The sequence below is a fragment of the Cupressus sempervirens genome, chromosome 5 (assembly GCF_028749045.1).
Source record: "Cupressus sempervirens isolate cs-2001-9-10 chromosome 5, ASM2874904v1, whole genome shotgun sequence".
NCBI classification, from domain to species: domain Eukaryota; kingdom Viridiplantae; phylum Streptophyta; class Pinopsida; order Cupressales; family Cupressaceae; genus Cupressus; species Cupressus sempervirens.
The window spans coordinates 259,608,924-259,621,175 of record NC_143122.1 but is presented as its reverse complement, the minus strand read 5'-3'; the positions used below and the strand labels follow the sequence as shown (position 1 = coordinate 259,621,175).

The 12,252-nt window shown below is 37.8% G+C and overlaps 1 protein-coding gene across 2 annotated transcripts in view; it reads left to right on the top strand.

The window, feature by feature from the left end:
• Positions 1-2,000: 2,000 nt before the first annotated feature.
• The window catches only part of LOC149555531 (uncharacterized), a 130,498-nt gene continuing 120,246 nt past the window's right edge, over positions 2,001-12,252 (top strand). Inside the window, exon 1 of one of the 2 annotated variants that reach the window (XM_089829620.1) lies at positions 2,001-2,552. In XM_089829620.1, the coding sequence (XP_089685746.1) occupies positions 2,315-2,552 (238 nt within the window). In that variant the 5' untranslated portion in view covers positions 2,001-2,314. The remainder of the gene's footprint in view (positions 2,553-12,252) is intronic. The other variant, XM_089829619.1, reaches the window with a different exon arrangement.

The window sequence follows — 12,252 nt, the reverse complement described above, 5'->3', positions numbered from 1 at the left end:
ATTGACTAATTAGACAAATGGAAATTTTGTAAAATTGCAAAAAAATATGTTTTTTAAATCAAAAGCTGCCAAACTTTAGGGATCTAAAATTTTGGCATTGGAAATTTAATTAACATATGTTCCTTCCTTATAGAAAAGGCAAGGGCTAAAAGTTGTCTCAATTATAGGATTGGTTAAAAAGCACCTATGTTTAAATGCATTTATGTATTTTGGTTAGCTAAAACTTGTTATTCATAGAACAACATCAACTACTTCTATTGAAATGTGATGATAATGTTTGGATTTCGAAGTCTACATCACACCAAATACAATGTCATTTCATTTAGTGTCAAATTGGATTTGGTAGTCCTCTTAGTAATTTAGAAGTTTAAAATTATAAATTTTAAAATAATTTTTTAATTTGATTTCTTATTTGATCTTTTTCAAAATTAATAGATGACATCTCTCGATCAACTTTATTCGATTATAGCATCTTGTTCAATTTATCACCTCATAAAATTATATAAGGGCAAGTCCCTTATTATAGCAAATCCACACTGTAAGCTGCATGCTTTTATATTACTTCCAGTATTATTTTTGTTTCAACCACATCTATGTTTAACTAATGCTACATTGTTTGGAAACATATCTTCTCTCTCAAAACTAAAATCCTCTCAAACAATTCATCTCACCCTCCAAATACCAATCACAAAAATGGTACCTTTGGAGGGGCAAACACTTGCAACCTTCCAAGGAAGCATGCATTTCATTTGATATATTCTACTACATGAGATGACATTCATTATTTTGAAGGTGCTAGAATGAAATGATATTAGGTTGTGAGAAGCATTCCCTAACCACAACCACATCACATTTGGTGAACACTCAATTGTGCGTTTTGGTGACTTGGGCAAGCTACCACCAGTCAAAGACATTCCAATGTATGCATCAAATTCCTATGGGGTTACTCTATGGAGTAGCTTCATACCAATTATACCGCTCAATGAAATATCTTGTCAAACTATTGACAAACTTGTTCGAACATAATTATGTGCACTTCTCTCAAATTTATGCAATGTAGAACCTACAATTGTAGATTAACAACTTCTTATGTCACGATCAAGTTCTAGACTTACCTTCAAAGAACAAACTATTTTCACATTGTCTATACATCTTTTTGCAACAAAGGAGATGGTATCACTCCATAATAAACATAAATAGTTGCCCTCAAAACATAAACATAACAAATAAATAAAATCAATAGATCTACCCCTCTCCTCTAAATACATATTTCTTCATAATTGATTTTAATATATTTGGGACATAACCATTATAACTTAAGTTACAATTACTAGTTTAGGAACATCCTAACGCTCTTATAAATTTTGTAGTGCATTTAAACTTCAAATTCAACGAATTTGGTAGTCTCATGAATTGAATACCTTTGTTTTCTATACTTTTTTTTTGATCGGTAAGAGACTTAAGCTAAGATTATTTATTATTATGTGTTGTGATTAATTATTAATATTATTGATTTAGTTTGAATAGACTTGAACCCAAGACCTCCCTTATAAGAAACTATATTACAGACTCTTACCTTATTTTTTATACTCTACACAATTTAAAAATTTAAAATATATATATTACAAAACTAGCCTCCCTATTTAACAAATGACAATAATATTCCTAACATAATAGAACATTTTCTTAAAGCCTAAATCATACAAATCCCTATTTTCCCAACAAAGATTTCATATTACAAAACTATATATATATATTACAAAACTAGCCTCCCTATTTAACAAATGACAATAATATTCCTAACATAATAGAACATTTTCTTAAAGCCTAAATCATACAAATCCCTATTTTCCCAACAAAGATTTCATATTACAAAACTATATATATATATATTACAAAACTAGCCTCCCTATTTAACAAATGACAATAATATTCCTAACATAATAGAACATTTTCCTAAAGCCTAAATCATACAAATCCCTATTTTCCCAACAAAGATTTCATAGTGACCTACAACAAATTTCCTATATCCCGCATACTCCTAACTAGAGGCTATCCCCCAATTCCTCTCTGGATCCCATCTCCCCCCCAACTAAAGACTAGCAGATACTAGTTAGCCAATATTCGAAGCAGATAAGAAATGAGCGCTGGGTCTGTTTTAAGTGTTGGGCGGGGGCTGCTTGCTTAGTAATTCTCAAGAACAGCATTAGCTCTGGTGTCAGTTGAATTAGCAATCTCTTTTGTATGGTGACATCTTGCACTCTGGGCACTCTGGAAATAAAGCCTAATTGAGAGCACGGCAAAGGGATGCACCATGAAGATGTACTACAGCATGAATATGAACAGACGTTTCAGTGCTATTCATCAATTCAAATCCATGGTAGCACTTAAACAGACCCCAAAACCAGCATTTCGTAATCGTCTACAGTTATATATGTGGTGTCGTGCACTTGACACATTCTGTCCATCTGTAAGTTATATATATGTTAATGGTGGCAGCCGCAGGAGGAGCAATATCACCCACTGTACAGCTGCTCAGGACTGGAGTGATGGTAAGTTTACAGAAACCGTAGTGAAAAGGAATATCATCTTTTTTATGGTTTCATCACTATTCTGTATACCCACATACAGGTGAAGCCAATTAATCGTATTAAGAAATCTAAAAGGAAAAGCTGTAAAAAAATTTCACCCAAAGTGTTTGTTAAATTTGAGAATAGAACTATCTAAAGTTATAATTAACTTTCGACTATCTTGTATTCACATTTCAGCTGCCAATTTGAAAGACATCTACCAGACAAAGTTCAAGGAAGAGTCAAAATGTATACATCTATTGTCAAAAATAACGTAAGCGAGCACAAGAAGCTATCGTTTTTTGACCCATTTTTAATTTATTTTGATTTTGGTTTTTGCGGTTTATATGTTTTACATAACTTTGCTTCTAGGATCATGTTGTGAGAATTTGTAAGCCCCAAATCTTTGAAGTCTTCTCTCACCCATCGTGAGAGTGGAAATTTTTCAATAGTTGCTCTAAGAATGCCAGTGTTCCCCAATACTTAGAAACTTATCAGAACATTGACATGTGCATTCCTTCGCTTGAGTTATTACATAGTTTTAAGCAACTAAGAATGTCCAATTTTTCGCAAATTCCTTTTACCTATTTTTCTGCCATTGCTCTCCGTCAAAATAAACTCTGTGATTTAGGTAATGGTCTTTTTCTCCCAACAATCTTGACATCCTCCACATAAATATGATGATTAGCCTTATAACTTTTAAGTGAGTGTTCACCCAGGGTTGATATTTCCACTCATTTATATAGAGTGCCTTTCACATTCTTGTTCTTGCCTACAAACTTCAAACTAAAACATGAAAACCATACATAAACAGAAACTCTCCGCACAAAACAATTCTAGAATTGCAACGAAGAAACCAAAACTTGGATTCTCTTAAATCTACAACCACAAATTTAACAAGCATGGCCTCTTATCGCCTTAACCTCACACAAAAAATTTCAATGTCTCATAGTCATAACCTGTCTACCACACAGCAGTGATTTTCTCTTCCCAATTCCATTTTCTTTCCATTCTTTTGCCTTAGTCTCAGACTCCACAAGAATCAGCACTGTTATATAACTTATCACAATGCCCCATGCCTCTACATTTGCATTAGTCTCTTGACCTTTTACTCATTCTCTTTCAGTCCTATTTGTCCACTATTTAGGGTTGCTTTTGATTTCCCTGCTGTCTTCTATGCTTCTGATGTCTCCATCACATCCTTAGTGTGCTGCTCTCTCTCTTACTCCCACTCTGTCTCCTCCTTTACTCAACGATTCTTTATTACTTATGTTTTTTATAATGCTCTACCTTCCTCTTCTGTTCCCTTCCTTGTAGTTAAGTGAAAATAGGGCCTTAGGCATTTTCTTAGATGTTGGCACACACTATTGGATTCGGTGTTACATCAATTAAATTGCAAAACAAAATAAAAGTGTAGGATTATTCGTACTTTTTTCTGGATGCTCTTGCATTAGACAGTCATGGTAGAAAGAAATCGTTTCATGAGTCAAACTCAAAAACATATGTACACCCTATGCTTATCTTGGATCCACTTCCCTGCTCCATCTTCCTGAATATGCTTAACTAGTTTGTCCTGTAATTTGACGTTATTTCCATTCTTTATTTTTCCTCTCTTCCTCCCTCTCTCCACATAATCTAGTTCGCTCTTGAAGAGCACATAGAAAATACTGAGAGAGGGTGGGTGGGCAAGTGGATGAATTATTATTTTAAACTTTTAAACACATGAAACCACATAAAACATAGAGAGCAATCATCAAGATAAAACATCGAATTCCACATGGAAAACTCTTTCAGATAAGAAACCACAACAAATAATAGATTTTATTAACAAAATGAACACCAACCCACATTACATAAGTGAGCATCAATTCTCATAGAGAGCAACAACTCTCTTCAAAACACCAATTCCAATCAGCTGAGGCATCAACCTTAGTTTGAGCACTGACTCAAAATTACACTTCATCTTAGAATAAGATACTTGAAAATATATGAGAGTGACCCACAACTCCTTCAATTCCTGTGATATATACAATAATAGCTCCAAAATCTTTAACTCAAAAATCACATCCTCAGTATATATTCATTCACATCTTCATAGTTGCCTAGCTTCATCGCAACTTCATACCTCAGCAGTTTAAATCCATTTCATTCAACAAAAAACTTTTCACTGCCCATACAATTGCACAAGGAATAACCTATTACGATAATAAATAAGCTTGTATTATTAGTTAATGGTTCTCTATTTGTAATCTATTGTAAATATTAGAATGTTTCTAATATTTAGCTAGTCTGTAGTTATCTGTTAGCTTTCTTTGGCTTTCTTTTAGCTAGAATAGAATGTTTCTATTCTTTACGATTGTTTCCTAAGGAAACCTCACTTTATTCTTTTGTACATATTGACCTCTCGGTCTTTGTTAATATCAAGCAAATAGGTATTAGAGCCACTTCTTTAAATCTTTGTGAAAATCATAGTTTCTTTTCTAAAATTATCAGACCCTATTTTCGAAATGATTTTCATGCATATTTGCTTCCAAAACCTTTGGTTCAACTAGGGTTCTCTGCCAAAAAATTGTGCCATATTGTCTGTGACTCCTGCGATTTTTTCCGATCTGCAAACTTGCGCCCTTCTATTTGTAACTAGTGTGATTGAATCCTTTGAAAATTGAGGGTTATTCTTTGCTGTTCACTTGGAGGTCTGTTGGGTGCCATTTTTTTGCAAGTCGTGCCCATAGTTTTTTGCCACTTGCGTCCAAATTTCTCTGAAAATCGTACGGCCACTTTTCCAAACTCCTCCCATCGTATTGGCAACCGTACGACCTCCCTCCATCCAGCATACGACCTCCCTTATCCACCGTACAACCTCCTTCCTATAGGCTCCCCTCTGCAGGATCCAACAACATTTAGGAAGCTCTAGTTGGCCCCCTATGGACTTTTGTGAATTCTGGAACCGCTTGAGGTAATGGTTCTCCAATTGGTGGTAGGAATGTGACTTCACCAAGTGTGTTCTTGAGATGGCTCATTCGAAATTCCTCTTTCTTTGCTTCCTCTGAAGAAGATGCTCCTATACTGGTCTCTTCTCCATCTTAACTGTTATCCTCTTCATTTGTGGTTGGTGCTTGAAGAGACATATTAGGTACCGCCATTTGCCTTAGTTTTTCTTTCCCTGACTCTCCTTCTCTAGGTCCCATTCCAAAGATATCAAGATGGAACCTGGCTGGTTTATGAGGTTCCAATCAGCTTGTTGGTATGAAGGTCTTCCAATGCTCTGGGGCAACCTGTGTTCGAATTGCTTCCAGAAATAATGCTATGGCATGATAGGGCATGTATAAAGCTTTATGTTTTAACTGCGAAAATTCCCTCAATCTTTCTGATAGCACTTGTGACCAGTGTTAAACCCTTCCCATATTTAGTCCATTTACTATGGGTAGCATCCAAATACCAATATCAGATGCACAACTTCCCCCTGGTCAGTTTGCTCTTTACCAGGTCTATGATGCACCTCTATTCATTGTTCACTATGAATATTTTTTTCAATCCTCGACTGTTAATCTTGCCTAGAATGCTATCCCATTCCAAACTTGTAAGATCATTCCTGCACATCAGTCCCGACCATTTCTTCTTTTCTTCCACTGTCATCTTGGTTGGCATCTTTGTTACTTCATGCTCTTTGTTAGTAACCCAAAAACTTTATTTATTTTGTTTGGAGAATACGAGATAGTGAGGGTTTGCTGAAAATATTGAATAACAAATTTATGACCGTTCTTGTCGTATCGAACCACCATCATTCTTAGCACAGGGTCAAACTCCTTTAAATCAAAAATAAGCATAAAGATTATTTTATCTACCTTTGCTTTTCATAATGCCTTTTTCAGTATATGGGTCTCCTCTACATTCCTCCACCATGTCGGACACTTGCTCCCTGCTACATTTTCAAATGAAATGTTACTAGCCGTAATGCTTTCTGCATTCATTTCGTTGTCCTTCTTGATAGTCGTTTTTTGCACCTTTTTCACCTGCAAGACCGTGTCTTTCTTGGAATCACTAACTTTCCCTCTGCTTGGGTTCCCAATGCTGGTCTTCACCATTTTATGGTAGTTGGCCAGTCTCTAGGTGGCTTTAATTCCTGTTGTAGTCCAACCATTTCTTGTCCCCATGTATTGCCTAGATTTTTCTTGGTACAATTTCTTACCACCCTTCTTGTGGCTCCTTGCTTTGCTGGGCTTCACAACCTTCCCAAACCTTTGGTACACGAGGATTGCCTAACTGGCTATACGAGTTTACCCACTTGCTCCTTCTTGTATCCCTACACCTCATACTTTTGAGTTTCGTACGACCTTGTCCGTCCTGTACATCATCTTAGAGCTATTCTTGTATGGCCCTGTCTACTCTGATTGTGTACGCCTTGATTGACCTCGTACGTTTGCTCTAACGATGGCGTCTTGGCTTCGAATGCGATTGCTCTTGTCCTTTCGTACGTGGCTGATCTCTCCACTCCGTCTGATCCCTCCACTTCGTACGCGGCATCCTTATCCTTCTTCACTTCGTACGCAACATCCTTCTTCGCTTTGTACGCATTTTGGTTGGCCTCCTTTTCTCGCCCACCTCCGCCTGGTAATTGCACCAATACGCTTGGGCTTCATACGGTATGTGGCATCTAACTTGCAATGTACGTGGCTTCCCACCTATGGCATACACGACTTGACTCCGACTCTTCCCTTGTTCCAAGTACGTGGCTTGACTCCTTTCCAACTCTCCTAATCCGATCTGCACCAAGTATTCTTCTCACCTTTCATACTTCACATGCTTTTTGTATGGTAGGTATCAAAATACTTTTCTTTTGAGCGATACTCCTCCATATATGTAAGACAATTTTTGGTTTGCTTTTCCTTTTTAATTTTATTATTCCTTCTTTAGTCTTTTTATTTTTTATTTTTTATTATGTCTCTCTTCATTCCCTCTGTGTGACTTTCTTCTTTTATGTCTAAGGAGTACATAGAAAAATCCTCCTTCCTATCTTTATAAAGTTTCAGTTTAGACCCATTGACTAGGTCCCTAAGAGGGTTATCATCTATGGTTGACAACTTTATAGCTCCATTTTCCTATACCTCCATTATCCTCTCCAACCATATTATTTTGAACTTATCCGGCTTTATTTCATTCTTGCCATTATACTTGAGTACCAACTGCCCTGTTTTAAAATTCATTTTCTTTAAATATTTATCATGCCAAAAATTTCGTCTCACTTGTGCCCCTTTAGTGGGCCATTGGGCCCTAGTCCTCCTTTCATCCAATTTTATCAAGGCATTTTTCCACGCTCTTAAACTCTTCATATCCCCTTGCCCGTGTTCAACTGCTATTCCGAGACTGGGTACTACATATTCTACTAGCAACACAACCTCCTGTCCATACATTAAGAGAAAGGGGGTCTGCCCAGTGGTGGCCTTGGAAGTAGTCTTGTAAGCCTATAAGACTGCTGGAAGCCTTTCCTCCCAATCTCCTTTTTCCACTCCACAAGTTTTATACAAAATGGTTACCAAAACCTTATTGGTGGCCTCTGCTTGGCCGTTGGCCCTAGGGTATTACAGATTGGAAAAAGAATAGAAAATCTTGTACTCACTTGTCATTATATGAATTTCTTGGTTGACAAAGTATATTCTTTTGTCACTTTTTAATTGCAAGGGTATACCAAACCGAGTCACTATCTATTTCATAAAGGAATTTGGCTGTACTTATTGCCGTGTTGTCTAAGAGCGCCCTTGCCTCCACCCACTTGGTAAGGTACTTCGTTGCAACCACTATATATTTGCATTTGTGAGTATTGCTAGTAGGCAGGGGGCCTACAAAGTCTAAACCCCAACGCTCAAATAGTTCTTGTGGTTGTGAGGAAAATAGTGGCATGAAGTCTCTCTTGAGAGGTTTCCTGCCCTCTGACATGTATCACAACAAAGAACCCATTCTCAAGCATCGACATGAAGTGTAGGCCACCAGAGTCTTGCCAAGAGTACCTTCTGAGCTGTAGCATTTGGTCCCATATGTCCTCTAGCCAAGCCTTCATGGGATTCCTGAAGACCTCAAGGATTTTTTCCTCCATCACACATCTCCTTAACTCCTTGTCTAGCCCCATCTTATACAATAAACTGTTAATCAACTAGAATGTTTTGCTTTTTAATACAATCTTCATTCTTTCACTTACTAGCATTTCTCTCGGAAAGGTAGCCGTGGATAGGTACTGACCAATGCTTTTGTACCATTGTGGGAGTACTGCAATTTGAAACAAGTGGGTATTTGGGAAGTCTTTGTTTACTCCAATTCCTGCAGGTTCTTGTGACTTTATTTTGGATAACTGATCTGCAATCACATTACTTTTCCTTGGCTGGATTATAATTTTAAAGGCAAACTCTTGGAAGAGGATTAGCTACCTGCTAACTCTTCCTTGGATAATACGTTTGTTAACTAGATACATAAGATCTTGATGGTCTACAAAAAGTGTAAAGGGAGTGGCTAATAAGTAATGTTTGAATTTCTAAATTGCATAAACCATACCTAGAGCTTCTCTCTCCATGGTACTATAATTTTGCTCCGCTTTTGAAAGTAACCTGCTAGCAAAGTAGACCGGTTGGTCCAGTCCCTCCTTTCTCGTTTGTGCCAAAGTGGCGCCTATTGTATAGTTGATGGACGTGAAATTCCTTATTCCAGTCCGAATATATGAGGATTGGAGCACCCACCATTCTCCTCTTTAATTCTTGAGAAGCCTCCTCTTAGTCCTTTCCCCATGCAAAATTTTCCCCTTTTCTTGTTAATTTCTCAAAGGGTAGGGTAACTTCTACAAACTCCTTTATAAATCTCCTACAGTATCCCACATGCCCTAGAAATGATTTAACATCTGTCACATCTGCGGGAGCCTCTATGTGAACAATGACTTTGATTTTTTTAGGGTCTATCTTCAAGCTTGCCTTGCACAATCTATGACCCAAGAATTTGCCTTGGGGAACCATGAACCAACATTTCTTTGGGTTTAATGCCAACCTTGCCCTTCTACATTGTTCCATGCATTCTCCTATAACCTTCAGTTGCTGCTTCTTTCCACTATAAATAGACCAGTCACCTAGAAAGGCCTTGAAATTGCCTACTAACATCGCATCAAATATGAGAAGAATAATTCTTTGAAATGTGGTCGGTGCATTACACAACTTAAACGACATCATGTTATAAGCATACACTCCATCTTCTACTACAAAGGTGTTTTCAGTTTATCCTCTTCGGCAATGCTGATTTGATTGTATCTGAAAACCCGTCCATGGAGTACATCTCTTGTCCGGCCACTTCTTCCAAGATACCATTAGTAAAGGGAATTGGGAAGGGATCTTTTATAGTTACTGCATTTAGGTACCTGAACTCTGCACAAATTCTGATTTCTTTTTCCATCTTTTTTCAAGGATATAACTATTGGCGACATCCAGTCATTGGTCTACACTTTGAATATTATGTTTGCCTCAAGCACATTCGTGATCTCCCTTTGAACCTTAGCTGAATAGTTCTTATTGATCCGATAAGGTCTCCTTCGTACTAGTCTTGCTCTTGGCACCAAAGGTATCCGATGGACACACAGTTCAGGTGGCACTCCTTTTAAGTCCTTATACGTCTAGACAAACACATCTTTATACTCAAGAAATATTCTGAATGTGGTTGCTTTTAAAAAAAGATCCCAATTGTCTCCTATAAAGATTTCCTTAGGCCGGTCCTTTTTCGCCTAGATTCAACTTCTCTAGTTTAGCCTCTTCGTACTCTATTCATTTCTCCTTCAGAAATGTCTATGCTGGGGTATCATCGATTGAAGTTGTACCTTCTATGTGCTTCTTATAACACCTTGGATAACCATCCTCAGATTCCATCTCTTGAACATGTAACATGTTACACTCTGGTTGAAATACTTCATAATCCCCCATCTACCAGTGAAACAGACCATTAAGGGAATAGTTTCATCTCTTGAATATTCTCCTAGCCGTAGAATGCCTTATTCGTTTGGTTCAATTCCATTACCATCCTCTCCCTCAGCTTCTGAATCAGAGGCAAGTTCTTGACTTACCGACTAGTTCCTTAGGTCAATTATGTACTTCCTACCATCAACTTCAATGGAAAGGATATTTTTCTTCTAGTTGTGATTAACTTTTGCTGAGATTAGCCATCCCCTTCCCGATAATGCACCGCACCCCATCATCTCCAATGCATACTAAAAAGTCGAGGAAGAACTGTTGAGTCCCAATCACCACTTTCTGTCCCGTTAAGGTTCCAATGGGCTTGATCCCATGTTGATCTGCTTCGACTAACTAGAAGGTAGGTGGCCACAGGGTTTGTTTCTCAAGAGCCCTCCAAGTTTCTTCAGGGAGAACATTCACACCCTTGCCTCCATCTACAATAATATTGTTCAACTTGCACCCCATGATCTCCATCTCCACCACCGTCAGAGTTCTTCCCATTCCTATGGTGAATACAAAGTTATTGCCTTTTCCCATTTTTCTTCCTTCTTCGATTGTTCCTCCTTAGTATTGTTTCCATGCGCTATTGCCACCCTTAATTGTAGTAGGGTCTCAAACAAATCCCCAATCTTTTATGGTACTATAGTCTCGAGAACTTGTTTCATGATGTTAGTTTCCAGAATAGACTTGTTGGAGTTTTTAGGTGTATTTACCTTCCCTTCCTTATCCATCACCACTTGGATATCCATCCTAGCTTTGTCCAACCTCTCCTTTTCCATACTTGCATTCGGATATGTGAGTTTTCTGGCTTGCATCCGAGTAATAGCTAAGACTTCCTCTTCTGGTTCTGCCGCCATCAATGTGTTCACGCTCTTCTATTTGGGACAATTTGTATCCTCATGATTTCTAGGCCCATACCATTTGCAGAGCATCCCCCCACCTTGTCCTCCATTATGACAATCAAAAGAAAAGTGCCCCCACTCGTTACATCTCTTATGTTGTATCACGAGCCATCCTCTGGAGTCTTACTTTATTTGACTCCTTGGTGTGTTGTTATTGTTGTCACCCCTCCTATTGTTTTGGTACCTTCTAGGTGATGCTTTCGTGTTAGTGTTGTGTGGGGGAGTAGAGGGGGGTGTGGATGGCTCTCCTTGAGTAAAAAATACTTGGGCATTGTGTGCTTTCAAATTGTAAGGACAATCCTTTTTGGAATGCCTCATTACCTGACATATGTTGAAAAATGCCTTCTTGGGGCAAGTGTTCTTCGTGTGTCCCTCCTTTTCACTGTCTGTACACCATAGTTGTTTTCCTTCCCTTTTCTCCTCCTTGCTTCTTGTTATTTCCTTCATCATCCTCATCATATCCTTCCACAATGCTTGTATGGTTTTAGATTCACCCCCCACTTTCTTTAGAACTCTTGCTTCCGCTTTTGTGCCTCCTTCCATTAGAAGTCTTGCTTTTACTTTTTATATCCATCGCGCGGTACATGCTTCAACAAAAGATGATGGTGGGACAATTTTCATTTTCCTTCGTAGGGATGGGGTTAACCCAAACCATCTTTTCTTTAGTCCATTTATAGGTTTATTATCCGATTTCCCTATCAACTCGTTTAGTCTTCTGCTATATGCCCTTACAAATTCACCTTTTTCTTGTTTTGTGTTGTATATCTTTGTTATAATCTCATCATCCCGTAAGAATCAAAATTC